The sequence below is a fragment of the Diabrotica undecimpunctata genome, chromosome 1 (assembly GCF_040954645.1).
Source record: "Diabrotica undecimpunctata isolate CICGRU chromosome 1, icDiaUnde3, whole genome shotgun sequence".
Lineage (NCBI taxonomy): Eukaryota > Metazoa > Arthropoda > Insecta > Coleoptera > Chrysomelidae > Diabrotica > Diabrotica undecimpunctata.
In genome coordinates, this window is record NC_092803.1 from 180,414,179 (window position 1) to 180,438,791 (window position 24,613).

The 24,613-nt window shown below is 33.7% G+C and overlaps 1 protein-coding gene across 1 annotated transcript in view; it reads left to right on the top strand.

Annotated features, from left to right (window-relative positions):
• The first annotated feature begins 5,069 nt into the window (after window positions 1-5,069).
• Window positions 5,070-24,613, top strand: part of LOC140432645 (transient receptor potential-gamma protein-like) — a 382,624-nt gene continuing 363,080 nt past the window's right edge. The window contains exon 1 of the mRNA XM_072520678.1: window positions 5,070-5,178. Coding sequence (XP_072376779.1) covers window positions 5,157-5,178 — 22 coding nt within the window. The 5' untranslated portion in view covers window positions 5,070-5,156. The remainder of the gene's footprint in view (window positions 5,179-24,613) is intronic.

A 24,613-nucleotide genomic window follows, 5' to 3' on the forward strand; every position in this document is an offset into this window, starting at 1 on the left:
TATAGTTTCTATGATCGTTCCTAATTTCTTTCTTCACGTTTTTGTTTAAACTTTTGAAGCTGTCCGAAGTTCGATCTGTTCTGTTTCGTCTTTCTTTTAGTAATTTAATTGTATTAGGTTGAAGTTTAGATGTTTTGGCTGTTTTCGTGTTTGAGCATATTTTCTTAACCGATGTTGTTACAGTTACTTTTATTTTATTGGCTAGTCCGTTTATATCCATTTGCCTCAGTGTCTCTACTTATTTTAGTCTTGTGCTTAGCTCTTTTTGGTATTCCGTTTGTTTTTTAAATAGGACATCGGTGGTTGGGTATCGTTCTCGTTTAATAAGTTTGTTTCGTTCTACTCTCGTCTGTATTTTAATATTCGCTCTAACCAATCTATGGTCACTTCCGGTATAGAATTTGTTTAGTACTGTCACGTCGGTGCATATGTTTTTGTTATTGGAGAGTATATAGTCTATTTCGTTCTTAGTTTTCTTGTCTGGGCGGATCCATGTCCATTTACGTTGTTTAGATTTTTTAAAGAAAGTGTTGAGACAAAATAAATTTTCGTTGTTTAAGTGGTTGTACAACATCTCACCCCTTTCGTTCCTGTTGTCCAGCCCAAAGCGACCGATATATTATGTATCGCCCTCTTCTTTTGTTCCAATTTTTGCATTAAAATCTCCTGTGATTATTACGAAGTGTGATTTTTCTTGGTTCCTTGCTGTTGTCAGATCCTCGTAAAATGATTCAGCTTCCTCGTCTGTTGAGTTTCCTATCGGTGCATATCCATGTATTATCTGTAAGCTGTATCTGCTGTTCAAAGCGATGACAAGATATATGACTCTGTTTGATACTGCACAGAACTTCGTTACTTTATAGGGAGCTCGTTTGTTTATCAGGAACGCTACACCGCCTATGTGATGATTTTCTACGGAGTTTTTCTGGTATAGGTGGTGACCAGATTTTAAGATGGTACATACTTCTCCTGGTAAGCGAGTTTCACACAGTCCAATTATATCCCATTTGATATTTGAGAGCTCTTCTCCCAATAGTCCTCATAGTTCTTATAATGTAAGTGGCTATACGAAGCAATGATGGGTAGTTTTTCTTATTTGATTTAGTCGAATATTTGCCTCCCCCAGAATCCATGAGGCTGACTGATTGTTCAGTGTGAGATTCTGAGTGTTTAACTCTACTCACCTGGGGTAATTTCGTATTGATACTCGACATCTTCAACTTGGGAGGTTTTAGCATATTTAAAACGCCACGCTTACCGAGCGGGTTGGCGAGTGATTCTATACAATCCCTAAAATCAGGGGATTGCCACTTTCGCCATCCACGCCGTACCGAAGGTATTCTTCTCCGCCGTGTCTGCCGTTGTGGACTTCATCCGTGACCCTGGATAAGGGACCCTAAGCAGGTACTAGTTTCCCGGGTCAGGAAACCCCTGAAATCTGCGGAGGGCAGGGATTGATTCATTTTCCCTGATAGGACTATCCAGAGGAGTTCCTACCCGCTACCCGCGGATAGGAACTTGTTACGATATTTATAGAAATTTGGTTATAACTTTGGAAATGTCCCATATAGTATAAAAAAACTTCGTATTCCTGCAATAGGAAAGTAAAGCGAATTTTAAGTTTAAAATAAAATACAGGGTATTTGATTAAAAAAGTACGTCTTGGATGTGGTACAGTGTTGTATAAGATCCTGAATATTTGTAACTAATTTTAAAATGAGATGATTGCAGCTACCTCCTATTTTTATAAAGTTTCTTTTGGTATCTCTTATAGAAACATATATAATGGAATGCATCACTAATGTGGATCACTCTATATATTACATAAAAACTTTTTAAATATCTGGCTAATTCAAAGTACTTAACATTTTTTTCTCATTTCCATAAGTAATTCTAGGAGTTCTAGTTCTAGTAGCTAGTAGTAATTCTAGTGCGAATAACCGTGAATATATCTCTGTCTTTGATATACTTTGTCTCCAAGTTTTCCGTTAAATATTAATTTTATCAAATCATCTGAAAAAGCAATCTGTTTGTTGTTTTCTATTTATGTGGTGAACCAGATTCTAGGATTTGGTTAACTTATCAAATTTAAGACATTTCGTCTTTCCCATAATTTAAGTTTAAAAAATGAAACCACACACATAAAGCAAATAATGCAATTGCTTTTTTCTGCTAGTTGTAGTGCATATTGTCCCAATTCTTTCAAGAAAGAGTTTGCACTTCATCAGTTTGTTCGTAAATGCTTCCAACTGGAAATATATTGTGGTAAAGTAGTGACATATTTGTAAGTTTTTCTCGTAACTCTTTACTAATCCACTTATCCACTCACAGTATCGTAAACAATTAAATTACCTCAAAACTCACAATAGTATGACCTCACTATAATATATGAGGACATCAGAAAAAGAAAATGAACATACGCTCAATCTAGAAACTTTCTGGTTTCTTCCCTTCGCCTTGAATATGAATATTACGACATACAAGAAAATAAGCAAAAAGACTATAATTAACTCTAAAGCCTGTAAAATTAAACAGAGAATATCATATATACATTTAATTTTAAATCAATAATATCTACAAATTAATTACGACGCGACAAAGATATTAGAAACAATATTTATTTATAGCCGAGAATAAGTTCACAAAAGGTATTGTACAAGCGACAATTTATACAAAAAAAATTATTTAAGGAAATACAAAGCAAGCGATTTTATCCCTGTCTAGGATTGGAGGTATAAAAAACCTATTAATAAGTCAGGATTTTGGGAAATCAGTAAATTATGGCATAAATTATTATTTTACACGTTACATTTTGGGTATTACTTAATTGCCTATTCGAGCGTTAAAATCCCCCAATATTATCATTTGCTCTCTGACTTGATCAACTAGTTATTGTAATTGGTTGTAAAACGTTTCTCTTGTTGTTTGAGGCTTGTTATTTTCTGGACAGTATACTCCGATGATGTTCAGGTCTTCCTTCCCCATTCTTATCTTTGCTGTTACAATCCTTTCTGATATGCATTGACACTCTTTGCTGTGGTTTTGACACCTTTGGTGTATTAGTAAGGCTAAACCTTCTTTGGTCCTGTTTTCTTTTGCTACTCCACTGAAGATTAGTATGTATTTACCTAATTTTGATTGTCCTTTTCTTTTCTGTTTTGTTTCCTGTTGAGTACAAATGTCTATTTCTTTCTCTTTCAGCACTTGGGTTATTTCTTGGTCCCTTGAGTTGAGCGATCTAATATTCCAAGTAGTAATTCCCATTTGTGTTTGGGATATTTTGCGCTTGTCCTTATTTCTTGCCGTGGTCGTCTTCATAGTATCAATAAAGTTCCGACGCTGTACGTTGTTTCTTTTAGCAGTATTCGTTTCTACGATTGGAAGGTTACTAACGTTGCCAATTACCCTCCACATTTTATCCGGGTTTGGGATTGGCTGTGGTAACCGCATAGCTTCTTAATCCACCCCGCAATCACTTCAGGCAGTGTTAGCAGCACCGGGTACTCCGGCACATGAATTGCACACAATAATAGTGATATTATTATGAGGTCGTATGGAGGATAATATGGAATCATTCCGAAGAACCTCCTAGAAAACATAAAAAAGTTGGGTCTAAATGAACATCTATATAAGATCATGCAGAAAGCTGTGCTACTTTCGACGTCCAGATGCGTGTGAAAATTTTTGGGAGATACAACGATGTACCAAGTCACCTAGGATTCGATAACATGGAAAGAGTCCAACCAGAGATCAATCCTGTTGATAACTTAGATATCTGGGATGAGTGAATTTTCCCCTTAGAGGGAGTGTAAGCCATATGGCTAAATCTGGAGAATTATTAATAAATCCAATGAAATAGAATCCGTGGTAAAAAAATACAATTATACAGTAAAAAATGTCCAAACAAACGTAAAATGTTCTAAGTGGTTAAAAAATTCTCAGCACGCGACAAAATATGAAATAGTTCAGCATAATAATATAAATTCGCAACAAATGTATATAACAATGTTATATTAGTAAACTGTACTTGATATATTACAACAATGAAAGTTTACAATAAATAATGTGTTTACTCAAAACATTGTATCTTCATGTGGGATGATGGCGGTAGTGTGGTGCTACCCCGTAGCTGAAGAACGTACGTCTCGCTGCAGGCCAGGAACAAGAGTAAAGAGTTGAGCACAGATCACCTGTCTGTGGAGTTGAGGGTGCAAAATTCATCTTTTAATGATTGTATACCGGAAATCCCGATAGGGGCGACCTTCAGCCCGGAAATATAGATGGAAACGTCAATGTTGGTTAATACTGGCAATGAGTGGTGAACACTGGTTATTTGATTTTGATGGGGTTATCGGTACGACGTAGCAAAAATTTGCATTTAACATTTAATTATTATTTACATTAAGTTGTAAAACTGGAACAGGTAATAGCGTTTATTTTCTCAATAAAATATGTAGAATTCTTAAGATAAAGTTCGGACAGGCGAAAGCCTGGTTTTAGCAACGTTGTGTCTCTCTGGTGCTCTAATAGGCGAAACGTTATGTAGAAATACAAAATACTGGTATCAAAAACCTATACTGCTTCATATTAAGGCAGTTTTTTTTACAATATTTGTTTTAATAACTTTTTAAATAGCCAAACGCAAACTCTTAAATAGAGTGAATGAAAGACAGTCAATTCCAGACCGTACAATAAATGAGACATTGCAACCATCAATGTCCTTTGAGGATAAGTAAACGAAAAGAAAACAATTGTTCTTTCGAAAATGCCATATATGTACCATTTACAAAATATGCCCACTTTAAAACAATAAAATCAAAGCTAAATCCAGACAATACATTCACTCGTATATATACATAGTTTTCCGAGTGCGAATCGTGAGACATCAAAAGCAAAGCCGATTTGTAGAGGCATAAATTTAGATCCGAATATTTCTCATTGTATATTTTTCTTCGTACATCATATAAACAGAACTCTTGACATAATTTCGGTCGATATTTTCTCGTTCAGTCACAATGTGATCTGCAACGGGAAAAGTTCGCGCTATTGCTTGTGAAAAATACGGAAAACTCGTTTAGAAAATTACATTAGAAGATTTTGTTTTCGGTTTCGGACTTTGTGGTTGTGTCGAGCCATGACAAAAAGAAAAAATTAATATGTTTGGACTGTTTCGAAATAGTAAGTTAAAGGAAAATTAAATTTTATTGGATTTAGTCATACGAGAAGCTGTTGATATGAACTTTTATGTGTAAAATAAGTAGAAGTAGTTGAATAAAAAAAAACGAAAGACTTAATTAATTATATTTTACGGGTAAAATCCATGATCACGTTTATTGTTTTCATTTTCTCTTATAGTTTGATTTTTTAGGCGGTCAAGAAAAGTTAAACTAGAGCATATTATCCTTTTTCGGTAAAAGGTATAAAAAGTGTTTGATATACTTTTGTTAACCCCTTCCTCCCCAGGCCATTTTTTGAGGTAGGGAGATATATACCAGCAAAAGCTGTTTAATGAAAATACATTTTATGATAATTACGATGTGTAATAAAAGAGATATTTACCTATGGGGGCCAAAAAAAAATGTTTAAAGCAATTTGAATTTATATGACAATTTATAGTGTTTACCAGAATATCCACAAAGGATATTTGGGTGTACCAGTATATCCACCCTTGAATATTAATTGTACTACCAAAATAGTCACATGTGGTTATCATTAAAATGTATCTATGTATTTAATTTATAAAGTCACGCCAAATATTGAAAAATAAAACATATACAAAAGACAGTGAACAATTTAATTATATTCAGAACAAAGCAAAAAATAAAAGAACATTATTTTTATTACTCATGACAACTTTCAAATGTTCCGCTGAGCAAAGTTCAGGTTTGTCCTGGCAAGCAATGCAACATTTTCTTGTTAGTTTACGCACTCCACGTCTCTTACAAATTACACAAACTTTTCGTAGAGCCCTTTTTTTCCAATTTCTTTTGGAAAATCGGCCATTGAATGCAATGGTTTCCCAGATGTACTAGGTTGATTTATTTATCATTCATTTCTTGATATCCTTTACTATATTTCAGAAGTATCCCCGGGCAGCAGAGGTTTGTATATTTATACATTGAAACTTGTTTTTGATGGGCTTAACTGTAAAATACTCTGAAGTTCAATAGCATAAGATAAAAAAGGTGCAAACCTATTTTGGTGAACCACGTGTAGGATTTCCGCAAAGGACTGTACGGTTCAACATCTTGGTCCACTGCATCAACTGATCCCATATTTTGATTGTAGAATTCAGTATGTTTCGGTTTGTTATAATGCAGAAAATTTCCTCCTACAACATCCTGTAGTATGTTTACTGGTACATCTTTTTGTTCTTGTAGCGAACTAGAAGGAGCGTATTGCGAACAAAACATGATTGTTGCCTATCTAATGGAAACAATGTTAATTCTCTTGGAACGTCCCTATTTGGTCAAATAGTGAATGTAAGGAAAGTCTTTTGTGTCAATAGAAACTTGCAAAGACGAACGAATGTATACCAATTATCTACAATCACTTCACACGATTACTTTTCAGTAGGTGGCAGAGATAAACTACTATTTTTTTGAAAAAAGAAAGGTTTTTGTATATATATACAAAAATTCCAGGTGTATCCTCAAAGTTTAGACTGGGACATAAAAAAAAAATATTCTGATGCCAAGTCGACTTCTTTTGCTTTACATGTACTGTTGAAAATGGAGTCAACCTTTATACAACATAAGTTGTTCGTCTATTGCGAAAACTGGTCCTAGGTCTACTAAGTTTTTACAATTATCTCTAATAAGAGCCATAAAAATGTCTAGTCTGCTAAGCGGTGCATTACTTTTGACAAGTTTTGGAGGTGAAAATATAAGAAATTTAAGAATTGCCAAAAAGTGATTTCGGCTCGTAACAGATTTATGAAAAACTGGAGGACCAGTGCATATATTATCTGTACTCCAATAATCTGCAATTTGCGAACACTTGGTCAATCGACGGAGGAAATATAGCGCTATAAATACATACATTTCTTCTTTTGTCACTGTTTTATAAGTAAGACCAAAAACTTTCATGGCGGTGTGTGGATTATCATTAAAATATTCATTAGCTCTTTGATCTGTCCATTTGCATAGTTTTTTAACAATACTGTTACTTACAAATAACTCAAAACAGTTTACAGTTTCCATACAATCGTAAAAGTCAATAGCTGGGGAAAAGTTATAGTCAAAGCTAAATTCGGGTATATCTCTTGAAAGCTTATCATTAAACTGATCCGTAACGGCTGTCCAGCCGCTAATCTGTACCCCATCAATGACTTCTTCCTCATCCGTTGATGAATAATTGCTGTCTGAATCGCTATTCGCTAAGTCACTATTAGACATTTCATAACTCAAATCACTTTCACTCTCGAGATCCGAATCCATTTTTACTAATATAAAACACAATTACGTAGCTAATAGGCAAGAAAAAGAACACGTGCTATCTCAGCAAAGTCTAAACGTGCACTAAATATCTTGCCGCTGCGTTGGGTTGCCACCAGACTGAACATATCGACCTTGAGCTGTTCAAGGATCGCTGTAGGACATGGATATCTATGTTCTACTGCGATCCAAATTAATCTACAGAGCCCTACACCACTTTTATGGAATGCAATAATATCTCCTATATAAACATCCGTATGTAGATATCGTGGTAAAGTTCGCCATACGAGCGGAAGAGGTTAATAAACAGCGTTTCTAATATGTCAATAATCGCAAAATTTTAGCAGTTAAAACTTTTTTTTGGTTTTTTTGGGTCTACTTCACAGGTTGAAAGTAGTAGTACATAGCGCTTTTATCACATTTCTTCGTTTTTCTAGATTCTCTCTAATTCATTGTGACTTTGATTTATCCCTACTGTTTAACGCTTTGTATTACAGTGGTTTTTTATTAATTGACTTTTGTGAATTTTACCATTAGTTTATTTAATACGTCATGTGTTTCTTATTCTTTTCAAATAGTACTTGATCCCCATGACAAATAATTATACAGAAATAATTTTTATAAAAGAACTGGGGAAAGATATGTGTTCTGTTTAACACCTTTCATCTGTGGGGAAGCCCCAGATGCTTCCAACCTTATGACTGCTTTATTTTCTCTGTCTGTATAATTTACGCATTTATGTATTATTTATTTGCTAGTGTCCTTTTAATTTTTACTTAAACTGAAACAAGTGTCTATTGTACAAAATAGGAAACTTTCGGTCTCACGGACTCACGGACCCGGCCCAAAAGTATCTACATAGAAGCATTTATTTTGATTTTGGATTCATAATTTTATATTTTTATTCATAAAAGAAAATACTGATGCTAGTATTCTGAAAATTTATTTTTTAACACAGAGATACTAACAAAAATCTTAAAAAAAACTTAAAACTATTTAAAATAAACACACCGATTTTTAATAATTGCTATTAAATTATAGTTAAACCCCATTACAGCACAATTATTGCATACTTTTCTGCTGCACTGCAAGCAGATAGGATCGATACATTTTATGGATTTGTATGATGTTTTTCTCTCTTTCTAAGGTGGGCAGATGGAACATGTTTTTCGTTTCTGAAGGTTGTCAGATGGAAAATCTTCGGTGGGATTTTCTAATTATTCAGAAATGACTTCACGTATAAGTGACGTGACCGTATATCTAGGAAGATTTATAAATAATCTCCATAACTGTCGTTCTAAGAGTGTCATAGCCAAACTTTGAATAAAGTGGATCGTTTTCATTGAGGAATTTTGACAGTAACACAAATTTAATATAGTCTGAAACTATTGACATAAATTATATTGATTAAATTGTAAAATATAAGTAACGGTTATCTCCTGGCTCTTCTATTAGATGAATATAAAGCAGTGTGCATATGTAGAATGTCTACACTAGTTTTTGTTGTTATAATAATACCACAATTTCTGGTTTATTTTTATCAGGGTCTGTTTAAACCCTATCACGCATGGACGATATAAGCACAAATGATCTGTTGATTTTCGGAACAATTGACAAGATCGTTACAGGTATGTTGGTACGAAATCCATAAAGTGTTAATCCCACCGGTCTAGATTTATTTGTTTCCAACTCTGGTGGTATAATAGTTTTGTTCGTCTTCATAGTGCCGACATATATTATGTTAGAGTTAAGTTCTTCTACCAGCTCCAAAGAAGTGAACCAATTGTAAATCGTAAAACTGATTAAGTGGGTTTTTAAAGTCTACGTTCTCTAGAAAGTCTAGTTCCGTCACTGTCCTTTCCTGTGTAAATGTAAGCATTATAGAGGTAAGAACTATACGAGTCAGCCAAGCATTGAGTCTTTATGCCATATTTAGATGGTTTATCACATTTACCTCTAGAAAACAAGTATTTCGTCCACTGTTACATTATCACTAGGACAGTGCAGTTCTTTAAAGTTTTGATCGTTGATCGGGGCAGCACAGTCCGTTTTTTTTTTCTCTCCTTTCGAGTTGTGGCATTATCAAACTTAAGAACACTCACTAATATTTTAAAACACTTAATGGACATAATTGATCTAAAAATATAGGTCTTCCAGTTAAGCCCTTTGCAAATAGCGAATTAATATTTTCGTGGCCAGATTTAAAAAACTGAAGTGAACATAAGCAAAGCGATAATTGCATGTAACAGTATCAGTATCTCTAGAATTTTATTTACTACTTTTAAGTTTTATTTTGCTTCTAATCGAAATTAGTTTAGCATTTTTGCATTGGTTCATCAAATAAGCATTTCCAATTTTGCCAGGGTTCACTATTTGGGTAGTTCTTTTGGTAAGTCCAGGGGATTGGCGAATAATGTTCTGTTTTCGCGTTTTTTTTTCTCTATAACCATTTATATTCCTTCTTGTCTTTTCTGTCAATAAAAAACTGTGGCTCTCCGCCATTTTCTTCCTTGAACTGGTTGGTTGGCGCTTTTTCCAATAAATTGTTGCTCAGCTGCAAGGTCATCTTCTCCAACACTGATGTCATTTTCTTTACGTATTTCAACTTCTGCTTGTGATACCTGCTGTTCTTCATCACTTTTTGCATAGTCCGGATATATATCAGACCAGTAAACCGCCTCATTAGGTTCATCGTCATTCTCCAAATACCACTCAATGACTCGTGGCTCAAAATCTTTGTCTCCAAACTTAGCTCTTTTTTTGATGCATTTGACTGCTCGTAGAAGGAATATCCATGCTAATGGGCAGTAAAAATTATGGACAAAGTACCTAATATGAAAAATCTGGTGTTACATGCCTGTATGATTACTGGCGCAATGCGAGATACCCGACCTGTGAAACCTGAGCACTTTTAAACACCGACTTATAGCTTATAGTTGCAGAACATAATATACTAATCGTGATTGCGTACCTCGGTAGTTAATGGAAGCATATTTGGGAGGGGAGAACCGTAGCTGAACAGGAATCCCAACAGGGTTGCCAAAGTTCATGATAATGTGACACTAAAGGTCTCAGAGACCTGTGTGTCCGTTTAAGGGTTAAACTTGATTTGGCTATAAATGATAGTATAGTTTTATAGAAGAGGATTACAACGCTCTTACAATGGTCAACAGGACTGTTTTGTACAGGAATTTATAAAAATAATATAACCACACTGATAAATTTCAAATACAATATTACGTCACTGACTGACGTTGTAAAGCAGCAAAAATTAAACATTTGTTTACTGGATTTTAATGAAAACTGGGTTATTAAAAATAATATCAATTTTTTATACTTTGTGGCATATTTGTATTCGTGAGAGACAGATGCGGTGTTGTGGAGAAGCTATAACATTTGCGCTAATAGTCTCCACAACAGAACATTATATCTCAGACCAAGTAAAAAATCAGAAAATTAGATGTAGTAGAGATGGCTATCTTCGAAATAGTGCCATAATATCAAGACGTTTCATAATTACCAACAAGACCATTATTGGTAGATTAAATGCTACAGACATGTTAACTGATTGAATAGAAATAAAAAATATTAAATTTAATTAATTTATTAAATTAAAATATTTGTTTAAAAACCCTTCAAATAGGTACGAAATGGTACGATATTTGTTACGTCTTTTTGATACCTTACATGGCAACGTAATTCTTCCAAATTGGAGGTTGCTGACCCTGAGACGATATCTCTGTATGGGCTCTAGATGGCAGCTGAAGGAAGGAACAAAGGAAGATTCATAAGTGGTTAAGTTAAGTTGGTATGGAAATCTTCTACGAATGGATGAATTTAGATTGCCAGTAGAGTATTTAGTAGATATAATCCACCAGGAAAACGTAAAAGAGAAAGACCTAGATTATAGTGGACTGGAAATATCAGAAAGGCAAAAAAAAAGCAGGAATTTCGAGAAAGATCCACCAACATTATTGCTTTATTAAATTACTGCAGCATTTGAGAGAAGAAAATTTCAGATACTTTTAAAATCTTCATGACTGATTTATAGCACTACGATGAAGATTATCAGTTGTGTTATAAAAACTATGCTTTCAATCATTTTTAAACGGAGTATTTATACAAAAGAATACATTAAATTTGAAAACATACAATAGTACATTTATAAAAATTTACACAATAGTATCTACAATTCAAAAAAGAATTTTATTTTAAAGAATAAAATAAAAATTTGATACTTTTTAATTTGTCACCGTTTAGTCGTATTTTTGTGAGACAGCTCGATCTTTAAAGGTGAATTTATACAATTTAGGACTGCAAATAAAGATTATTAGATGAGGGGAGAAAAGTCGACAAGGTGTGGAATTAATTAAATCTGCTTTTTGTTAAAACCGGGAATTCTGAAAGTGGCTGTCAGCCAGCGATGGTAATTATTCGTGGCACAAAAAGAGCAATAAATTTTCTTAATATGAAAATGATTTAATTTTATGTTTTGTAATAATATATTTATATTTCTTCTGTAATTTCCTTAGGAGTTATCAGTTTGATTTTTTGTCATGGTTTGATCTGGATTTTAGTGGATCTTTTCATCTATGATTTCTTTTTCTTATATTTGGAAAAATTCGGCATTTTTCTGATTTCTCTCATCCATCTGTTTTCTTAAGCGATCTTTTCGATCATTTAGGTTAGTTGGTCTATTAATATAAACGCGGTTTTTTACGTAACCCCACAAAAAAAATCAAGTGGTGTCAAATCGGGTGATCTTGCCGGCCACTCTATCATACCTCTTCGACCAATCCATCTCTGAGGTAAAATTGTATTTAAATATTGCCTTACGTCCCTTTGATAATGTGAAGGTGCATCATCTTGTTGAAAATATACATTCATGTTAGAAACAAATCATGGTTGATTTTAAGTATAGTTTGATTTTGAAGAAGGTCGAGATATTTGGCTCCAGTCAGCGTACCTTCAATAAAAAAGCTTACCAACTAAACCAATTAAATGGTTTTTTACCAAATCAGTCCAGACACTAATTTTTTCTGGATATTGTGTATGAACCTCCTTCATTCACAGTGCGGATTACAAACTGACCAGTATCGAAAATTACTCCTGTTCACATAACCATTTAAATAGAATGTGGCTTCATCACTGGATACAACAAAATCTAAAAAATTTTATTGCGTCTTTATTTTCTTTGTTACCGTTTCACTAAATTTTAATCGGCGATCAAAATCATCTTCAGATAATTCTTGGTGAGTTGCACTTTGTATGGATGAAATTTATGTGCATGTAAAATGGACTGTACATACCTCCTGGTAATGTCATGGTTTTTTGCCAGTTCACTTGTGAACACTTCAGAACACTTTAGGATCCTTTACACTACAAGTTTCATACATTCGTTTCTGATCATTAAATCCAACTAATATGAGAACTTGAATTCTTTCTTTTTCTGATAAATTTGCCATTATTTTCCTAAGTCTGTATGTATAAATTTTAAATAATCAGTTTTGACACTTTGTAGATACAGAATTTTTCATATAAAAATGATTGCACGTCATTTAAGATTTACGACATCAGAACCCCACAGCGTTGCCAAAACATCAGAAAAGTTAGCAAGTGAGGAATTTTTAAAATGTCTACGATTTGTCAAACTGTTATATTAACAGTAAATACACTTAGTTTTAAGACTACTGCAACACACTAAAATACATAAAAAAATATTTTAATATAAAATTATATATTATAAATTTTAAACTTAGTTACCTCTTTTAGATCATAAATTTAGACCAAGTTCCGCTATTATTTCTTGTTTGACTATTTAGTTGTTTTGACATCGCACAATCAAAATACACAACAATAATTAGTTTTTAAAGTTATTAATCTAAATTTAATATTTATTTATAAATACAATTTATTAATATATATTATATTATAACCAAATTGTGTAAGAAATCAAAACATAAACAAAATTCTTACTTTAAAAAAGCGGCAACACTTTAAACAATTTTGCCACATGCTGAACTGTCATTAAAATTTGAAGTATTCCCGTATCAGTTGCGTACAATTGTCCAATATATTTAATTAGAATTATTATTTTGTGGAATATTAGACTTAAAGAGTTATTTCATAAAATTTATATTATTAATAATACCAAATTTTTTTGGTTATTTCTTCTTCTTCAAGTGCCCTGTCCGTTGCGAACGTTGGCTATTAACATGGCAATTCTGATCTTATTTGCGGCGCTTCTGAATAGTTCGACCGATGTGAGCCCGAACCACTTCCTCAGATTTTGGAGCCACGAGTGTCTTCTCCTGCCTGGCCCTAGCTTACTGTCTATTTTTCCCTGGACAATCAATTGCAGTAGACGGTACTTATCGTGTCTCAATATGTGGCCTAGATATTCAAGCTTTCTTTGTTTAATTGTATTCACGATTTCTTTCTCCTTTCCGATTCTTTGGATTACCTCTGTGTTGGTGACATGTTTGGTCCAGGATATACGAAGAATGCGTCGGTACACCCACATTTCGAATGCTTCTCGTTTTCTCGTGAGCGTCTCCGTCAGCTTTCAGGCCTCCACACCATACAGTAAGATCGGAAAAATGTAGCATTTAACTAGACGTAGTTTTAGGGGAAGAGACAAATCCCTGCTTATGAGGAGCTTTTTCATATTGCTAAATGCTGCTCTAGCTCGTTCTATTCTCGCCTTAATTTCTGTGGCCTGTTCCCATTTTGCATTTACGTTAGTGCCAAGGTACACATAAGATTCTACATGGTCAATTAGTATGTTACTTATCCGTAACTGTCGAGCAGGCTGTTGCTTCCTGCTTATCAACATCCACTTTGTCTTCTTGAAGTTGAGGCTCAGGCCGTATTCCTCACTAACTGAATAAACTCTTTTCATTACCTGCTGTAATTCGTCTATGGTACTGGCAAGGATCACCGTGTCGTCGGCATGTCTCGTCGACGCTGGGAATTTTAAATATAAGTGACGTCACTTTATATAAATTGTGACGTGCAACGTTTTTACTTTGAAAAATGGTATAGACAAATAATAATGGTGTTGTTTACTATTTCAATGCCTACTAATATTTTTGTCTTATGTTAAAAAGTTACCGTCAAATTCGTGACAGATGTCCGTGATTGTTACCACACTTTCATTGTAATTCAGTTCAATTGAATATTTTTAGCAAAGATTCTTCAATTATTTGGTTAATTGTTTATTATTTCATCAAGTTAATATCATTTTTAAAAAGAAGATAACATAAGCTTTTCTTTGACATATCACTCAACTTCGTTGCTATTTAAAAAATTCAAGTTGGCGGCGATACTGAAAACGATGATGTCATACAAACTTGGGTTATCTTGTAAAACATGCAGAATATAATGCCATTTAGTATCCCAAAAATTCTATAGTTTTAAGTTTATTCCTTTAAAAGATGCGTTTTTGCCAGATTTTTTCGCAACCCTGTATATAATGAAAAGTGTGCATCAATTAGTAAAGATACTCGACCTAATTATTGGTAGATGAGCATAATCAAAGGCAATTTTTGTAAAAAAAAATTATCATGGATTTATCAGTAACAGTATACTTTTTAGCACACTGCATTTTAAAATAATCTTAACTACATGAACTTATTGATAATTATACTCACGAGTCTGTCCACCTTGTATATTTCAGCACAAGGTTAATAAGCGATATAATTTAAAGGCCTGGTTTCTTAAAAAGGAAAATAATAAGGGTTGTTTAAGCAGGGCCATTATTTAATCGGATATTTTAAACAAAGAAAAAGGCGTTTGCAATTTTCAAAATTCTTAAAAGATCAAAGAAAAGTATTTTTCGTGAATTTCTTTTTAAATACTTTTTAGTATAAAGGGGTTTATCAAAGAAAATATAAATACTGCATTCACATAGAGTAAGAGAGTGTAAACGTCACAGTATCTAACTAAAAAGGATATACGGCGTTCTTATAGAATTTATTAAACTTTAAGTTGTTTAAGATTTTTGTATAAAAGCTGTAATGTTCAGTATATTTTAATTTTGTAGTGCACCTGACTAAATTTGTATTCTGGCACGGCCGCCATAGGTTAGGTGTATGACAGGTACTCTAAGGTAAACTCTCAGTCGTCCACTGTCAATATAATAATATTGTACAAAACAATAAAAATATAATAACAATCGAGTCCATTTCTTCTCAAGAATACCTGTTTCATAATCGGAAACAAAATTCACCAGCATATACTGTAGCATAAATAATGTTCCTTATACCTATCGAACATTTAATGTGTAAGATTTATTTGGTACGCCCCTGGCTGTTATGTATAAAAATTTCTTCAAAAGTTTGTTTATATACGTGTTTTTGCGACACATCTAAGAGAAATTTTTAGTGCGTAGTTAAATAATTGTCATATTTACGTTTTAACCTCAATAATTCTGAAAGCCCAGCACCTTTAAGGTCCATAGTCACATCAAAAGCGTCATTAATAGTTATTTCTGTACCATGGGTATTAAATAGATGTTTATGCCCAAAGAGCGGCGATGTTGCAAGCCCTAGGGCCTTGGCCCGAGGGTTTGTAAGTCGCCGGAGGGCATTTACATCTATTAAGACCCGCCTTGCATACAAACTTTTATGTCATACCAGTTCGTTATTACATCTACAAATAAATATGTTCTAAGAAATCATAGTAGACATCCTATCGTCCGTGTTTCGTTGCTACGATACGGAAATGCTGTCAAAAATGTTTCTAATAAGTTATCGTTTTGTTTGTATCTTTACGCCGGTTTGGGCTATAAAGTACACTTTATGCCCGCGCGAACATAAAGTACACTATTACGTAGTTGGTAACTAAGCAATAAAACACAATAGTAAACTAGTATGACATAAAAAAAATCCGATTGGCCAGCAGCGAGAAATGGTCAAGGGGGGTGGTAGAAGGCCAGAAAACCGAGACGAAAAGGGAAAGTTAAGTTTGGATTGAGATTCGGAAGAAATGTCTTGCGGGTTTAGTCTTCAAAGCCGGCAAATTTTTTCAATTTGAAAGGTGAATTTTTACTCAAAATGCGATCTGGAATTTTTTTTTGAGTTAATCACCGATTGTTCTAGAGCTCTATCTATGCACAGAATACTTTATGGTATAAGGTAAATTTTGATCTTCTGATGTAATTTGATCTGTTTTTTCTTAGCGTATCGCATCCTTTCGAAAATTTGATATCATCGACTCTATTTGGGCCTTACTCAACATCTTCTACCGTGTTATAATTCTGGCATTGAATTAATTTCTTCAACCAAAAAATTACGAGACGATATGGATATCTTTTATCTTGAAACTTACATTATACTTTATTCATTGAACTCAGTGAACTTTCTAGTAAATTTAATAATTAATTTTGTGTTGTTGGCCAAACATATATTTTTTATATAATATAATATAATATTAATATAATATAATATACACTTGAGTGCAAAATAATCGACTCAAAATTATTTTGCGAAAGTACGTTTCCTGTTTCACTCTAAAAAGTGTCAATTTAAAAATATTTAGTGTACAATCATTAACCTCATTATTGAGTTATAAAAAAAATTGTTTTTTAGTGAATTGGATGACGCATTACAAATAAATAATGCAACAGGTAGAGAGGAGGTCAGCATTTAACTCATTGAAATCGACACGCACCGACTTAACGCGTTCGGTTAACATCGTACGCATCAATTTCCATAGCAACCCACTAATACATCAGTCACTTAAGTGCGCAACTGCATTACAAATGGATACCAGACCCGTCAACGCAGCCGAAGCAGGAGCATTATTGAGCGAAGGCCTGAGACAGAGGACCGTGGCAAATCGACTAAATTTAAGCCAATCTGCTGTGCCCCGAGTGTATCGTTGGTATCAAGATACTGCTGATATATCCGTCGACAAGAAGGAGGCCGTAAATAAATAACAACGGAGAGAGATGGTCGATTTCTTGTATCGAAATCCCTGAGAAATCGACATTTGAGTTGTGCTAAACTCAAAAAAGAGCTTAGAGAGGTCCGAGGTGTGGTGACCAGCATTTGGACAGTCAGAAGGAGACTAAAGGCAGCCAACCTGACACCAAAAAGAGCAGCTATGGGCCCCAACCTAACTGTAGCCCAGGAGCAAAGGCGATTAGAATTTGCTCGGGAACATCTGGATTGAAATAACTATCAATGGAGTCAGGTATTATTCTCCGATGGAAGTAGGATCTGCCTACATGGCAACAATAAATGTCGTCGAGTCTATGGAAGGCCAGGAGAGCGATTTGCTCAATTTTGTATACGAGGAATTGTGCCATGAAGGCGATTTTTATATGTTTTGGGTAGGCAGTTCTATGGATGGGAAAACCGAGTTGATTTTCGTGCCTGGTGGAGGACGTGGAGAAGGTTTTACGGCAGATCGTAACATCAGAGACATTTTGGCGGAACATGTGGTTTCATACGCGGGATTTATTGACGATACCTTCATTTTATTGCACGATAATGCACGATGCCATATGGCACAAGTCACCATCACCTATCTATCTGAGATCGGTATACCTACAATAAATTGGCCTGCGTTAAGCCCGGACATAAATCTAATAGAGCATGTTTGGGATGAGCTTAAACGAAGGGTCCGGGACAGAAATCATGCACCAAGGAGCATAATAAAATTGAGAGCTGCGCTTAATACTAAATGGGAAGCAATGCCTCAAGCATTTATTAGAAAAGTCATCCGATAGATATATGATGAAATTTGAAAGTATATGAAAGACATGTTATTAGTATTAATTATGAATATCATTCAAAATTATCCAATAATCATTTGCAAAATACAATTTTATTAGTTAAAACAAAAATTGACATTTATAGTGGCCCACTGTCAAGAAAGGTTGACCGCTCCTGTAATATATCGTGGAACTGATATAAGTCACACATATTTTAATTTAAGCTAAAATTTATGAAAACAGCTACCCAATATAAAAAAAAATTTCAAGCTGTGAATCATCCTTCCAAGCGCTTTGAACATATTACATTTTATGTACATGTTTATAGTTTAGTTTCAAACTGAAATGAAAATGATTGTTTTTCGCGATCGGAAATACTGTTTATTTTTAGACTATAAATCACCGAATTCAAGAAAACGTTATCTTAATTTTTGTTATTGGAATTTTAGTAGTTTAAGGTTTTTGATATATCGGACTTTGAAAATGTGATAAATATTTTTTTTTATTATAATAACATTTTTTGTTACTTTACTTTAGTTTATTATATACCGACGACGAAGAACTATTTGTAAGTAGCGGAAAAATTTGAAAATATATTAGGATGATGCAATTAAAACAAGATAAAAAAAAAGAATAAAAAAATAAAAAAATATGACAAAATAAGAAATAAAGTATTAAAAAAGGTAACGAGAAATACAATTGTAAGTAAAAAAATACTTAGAAGTCTGTTTACATGATATAAAGTCTAAGTCCATCAACATTAGAAGTTGAAGACAAAACAGAAAGCTGTAACTGCCGATTACTTAAGAAACTTGCAGCCGGACAAATTTTTTAGTTTTTTTTTGAGACGTTTTGTTTTGAGAATTTATTAACAGCTTAGATAAATGAAACGGGTAGATATAACATCCACAAGTGCGCAGCCTGTACGTTTCCCCTTAATTCCCACTCCCTTGTCCTGCCAATCGAAATAAGCAGACAGAGTATACCCCTCCAGCACTGTCCTGTTGCAAAAGGTTCTTCTCTGATTTAAATTGTTAACATTAAATTACGTAATATTGTGGATTAACCCTTTAACGCTTAGTGGTTACATTTGTAACCACTAAAAATGCTCTGAATGTACATATTTTTTAATAATAACGTTATTTTAATACAGAATGCAGTTGGGTACGCAAGGAAGGCTATTTTGTACTGAAAATATGTCTTTATTTTTTGATAATACTACAAAATAGGGTGGCTAATAATTTAGCCACTCAATGATCCTGACCACGACCAACGCTCGTGAATAGTGGATGAAAATGTGGACAACAAAAAAATATACACACAAATAAGTTATGTTGTTTTTATTAAAAAAAAAAACATTACTTTTAAACTAAATTAGCACGCTACAATTTTAATAACAAGGTAATTCTAGTTAAAGCAAAATTTCAAAATAAAAGAAATACTGTTAGGTATTAACAAGACTTTTAAGTTTTTAACAAAAAAATTTAGATTTTATGTAAAGGCTCAAAACATTGTATACAAAGAGCGACTTTGCATGCTATACACTGTATACTGGATCTTTTTGCACTTTATTTAGTGCTACAAAAAGCACATATATATTGCTTTACCGTTTTCATGTTCGCCAACATTGGAAATAACTTGATATATACTACAAGTTCTTCCAGTTTTTTCATTGTTACAGTGATACCTTCAGTTTTTCTTCCAGGCCTCTTTCTATTCGTAAAGTCTCCTATTAATTGGTCAGCTAACATACTTCTAAATAATAAATGAGACATGAGTTTTCCAGTTAGTGATGACAGTTATGTTGTCATCTTGTATAAATTAAAAGAATTAACTATTGCACTATCCACCAAATAAAAAAATATTATCAGCCACCATCTCCTAGATTTCCATGAAATACAATATCAAGCTATTAGCTGATCAAATAGATCTACTCCACCCATGTTCAGATTGTAATCGGCCATACTTTGTGGACATATAATTTACTCTTTAGTGCCAGTTTTATTAGTTCTCTGTATCGTTGCTTTACTTATAGGTTTATGCATATTAAAGGCCATTACTACACATTTTTTTCCTCGAGCTCGCCATTTTGTAAGTGATATCTGGTCATACATGGCATAATCATCTTCACCAAATTTCAAATTTTTATCTGAACACAATACATGTTTAGGAAAATACTTTCTGTTTGACATCATAGTTCCACAAGCAAATAAATCAAAATTGGGCAGTTTACTCATTAAAGGTATTGAATTAAAAATTATGTCAAAAAACAAGTAGTACCCACATGCTTGAAAGAAACTTAGTGTCATCACAACATTTTCACCAAGTCCAAATTCTTCATTAACAATACTGCCTTTTCCCTGATATATATCAAATCCTAAAAGAAATCCAGTAGCAGCACAAGCTATGGCCCACACCTTGAAGCCCCTTTTAATTGGTTTCAAAGGTACATATTGTTTCATGGCTGATCTACCTTTGAAACCAATCATGCTTTCGTCAATTAACAAGTTACGACTTAGCTAAAAAGTTCTTTATAACGTGTATTCAAATAATCTACAAGAGGGCGAACTTGTACAACTTATCAAAACCTTCTTTGCCTTTAGCCGGCATCTTTGTATTATCATTCAGATGTAAATATCTTAGTATCTGAAGGAACCTTCTAAGAGGCATAATTTTTACAATTTTGAAGACATAAATTTTCATTAGAAGACCAATATAGTCTTACTGATGGTAATTGATGGAACCCCATAATAATCAGTATTCCCAAGAACACTTTTAGTTCTTCAACGCTAATATTTAACTGAATACCATTCTGATTCTGATCAAAAATTGTCAAGAATATTGCTATTGGAGATGACACATCTGCCGCTATCTTCAGACCAAATAGACGTTCATATGTAAAAAAATTCTAAGAAATCTAAGGTCTGTTTCTTGTTTGGTAAAAGAAAAAGTTTGAATTAGTTCTTCTCTATCTTCTTCAGTTGCACTTTCTGTTTCACTTTCACTTTTTACATCTTCTTCGGTTATTCTATTTTTTCTAATTATAGGTTTATATTAAGGATCTTGAATTGAGTCATCACTGTCACAATCGAGTATATCTATAGAATTACTTCTTGTTGACGTTCTTGCTTTTGTAGAAAACTTTCGGACATTATCAGCATCACTATCTCCCCCAAAGTCAGAATTTACTGCATGCTCGTCGTCCGTTTCAAACAAGATATTGAAGTATTCTGTGTTCATATTTTCAAGATCTCGATAAAATTATGATCTTTTTGCCATTCTACAAAAAAGTCAACATGAAAAGTTACGGTACAGTTCATTATCTATTTGACTAAATTACTGAAAATGACGCTACCCTCTAGAAGGGCTTGCCATTCGAAAGCAGAAATAAAAACTTACATTTTTTAGGTTACTAAAAAAAATTTTACATTTATAGTAACTCTTCATCTTGGGTCAGTATTGCCCATGTTTCCATTGAGCACTGGGCGTATTACTGTTTTATAAAGTTTTCACTTTGTTGCTCATGGCATATTTCTCGCTACTAGTTGAGACCCTAGGCCAAAATAACAGCGGTTAGTCACTAATATTCTTTTTCTTATTTATTTGAATGTATTGTTTTTTGCACCAAGTTATTTTGTTTCATTTTTGATATAGCCGGCATATATTCTGTTTTCTGGGTGTTAATCAGAAGTCCGATGTTTTCTGCGAAGTTTTTAATACGCGTGAAAGCTTCAACTCCTTCATTTCGGGTTCTTTCAATATCCATATCGTGCCCGTTAATTCTATTCCCGAATCTCTTAATAACTTTTTCTAACGCTAGATTGAACAGCGTGCATGATAGCGCATCTACCTGGCGCAGTTCTCTGTTAATTGTAAATGGTTCTTAAAGATTCCCTTGTATCAGCATTTTACATTCAAATTTCCTTATTGTCACTTTAATTCATTCTATCAATTCTTTTGGTATTCCAAATTCAGTAACTGCTAAAGATACTGACAACTAATTCTTTGCATTTTGTTAATAAAATTTAACATTATGAGTAATTTTCTCTGTTCGTTTTTTTCTAGGATATTCCACCCTATTATTATCATTGTCAGAAATTTGACATCGTATAAATTATTTCATTTGTAAAATCTATGTATATTTCTGAGTAATCTTAACTATAGATCAGTCATTTCCAATAACACATTCATGTTTTAATTATAAAAAAATGAAAGTATTAATTTCTCATTTGATTACCAAAATGGACGTTTGTACACCAGGCAAACATCCATTTCCAATTTCGCCAATTCATTTCCCGTTTTGGCCACGCTATTAATTTTGATGGCGGAGAATGCAAAATAGTTCGGAGGCCGCACACACTATGCGTACAAAAGAATATTTTTAAAAGTTAGTTTTTTATTAACTTCCTTGTTTTTCGTCTGTTTTAATCTTTAAAATTCCACTCTTTCAAAATTTTTAGACTTTACTCTAATCTACTAACCCCTAGTATTCAGTATGTCTCTCCTTTATGCCGGTTTATTGTTTCCTATGTGCTGCTGGAGTTTGCATAGTAATACACCTCTAACATGGTGAATTTTAAAGCAATCAAAAAAGGCCAAAGGTGGGCGGCAAATAGAGGTGTTAAAGAAGGGAACACTTGACTGCTGCCAATATTTTGCTTCAGCTCTTCGATGGTGGCTGGTGGATGGTAACGTAGACAATGTTCTTTAAATATCTTTACAGAAAAATATCTAAAGGGGTAAGGTCTAGATATCTTGGTGCAAAACGAATATCGCCATTTTGTAAAATTAATATGCCTGTCAGGACATTTCTTAAAGTATTCGTGTGGCGATATGTGTGGCGTAGCATTGTCTTGCTAGAACTATGTGTTGCCTGGACTATACCTTGGAGAATTAAACAGTTCTGGACGTTACTAATTTCGCAACTTGGTAGTGAATCGTGCACTGTTTACAGTTAGCATGCGTCCCCTAATATCTTTAAAAAAGTAAGGTCTCCCAGCTGAACTGTATTAAGGAGGCCACAATACCATAATGGCATTACAGCAGCTTATAAAAGAAATATGGACACAGAAATCTCTCCCCAATGATTGGAATATTGGAATACTTTGTACCATACACAAAAAAGGAGATATTTGGAATGCTATAACCATAGAGGAATGCCGCTTCTAAATGCAGCGTATAAAATATTTTCCACAGTACTATATCACGTATGGCACCATATGTAGAACTGATAGTAGGAAAATACCACGCTGAGGTGGTAAATCGAGAATTCATCAGATTGCAACAAATTTAAGAAAAAACACTGGATTATGGCATTGATACTCATCACATATTTATAGACTACAAAGCTGCCTACGACTTTGTCGATAGAAGAGAAATGTTCAAAGCAATGAAAGAGCTAGGAATAACAAATCAGTTAATAAATTTAACAAAACTAATTATTGAACAACATGAATGTAGAGTAACAATTCAGGGGGAACTGTCTGAACCTTTTAAAACAAATAACAGGCTGCGCCAGGGAGACCCTTTCTCATGTATACTGTTCAATCTGGCTCTGAAAAAAGTAATACATATGTAACAAATCACAACCATCGCTTCAATATATAATAAATCAGTGCAAATCCTTGCCTATGCTGATGATATTAATATTGTTGGAAGAACGGAAAACGCTGTACGAGAAGCGTATGTAGCATTAAAGGAATCAGCTACAAAAATAAGTTTAATAATAAACACCAACAAAACGAAGTATATGAAAATAAACAAACAACCACAAATCCTGCGATTCCTTGTTATAGAAAACGACGTCATCGAAGCAGTGAACGAATTTGTATACCTGGGAGCGCTCCTTAACACTGAAAATAATATTACCTCAGATATACAAAAATAAAATTCTACAAAACAATAATACGCGCAGTCCGAATATAAGGTTCAGAGACCTCGATTCTAACAAAAAGTAATGGAAATATGTTATGATATTTCGAAAGAAAAGTATTGAGGCGAATCTATGGAGCAGTGAATGACAATGGAGTGTGGAGAAAACTTCAAAAACTTCAAACTTTATAGAATATACCATGAACCAGATATCGTAAAAAATATTAAGATAGGACGTGTGAGGTGGATAGGGCATGTAATGCGGATTGAACAATAGGATCTACGCAGAGTTGTAAAGCCATAATTATTATGAAAATGATGGAAACATTTCTGTCAGGACGTTTGTTAAAGTATTTGCTGTGTGTGGCGTAGCATTGTCTTGTTGGAACTATGTGTTGCCTGGATTATACCACGGAGAATTAAACTATTCTGGACGTTACTCGCAACCTGGTAGTGGATCGTGTACTGTTTACAGTTAGCATGCGTTCCCTAATATCTTTCAAAAAGTAAGGTCCGATGATCCCCGATGCAGACATGCCACACCAAACTGTGCCCTTTCTTGAACGCAACTGTTTTTGGTGTAGTT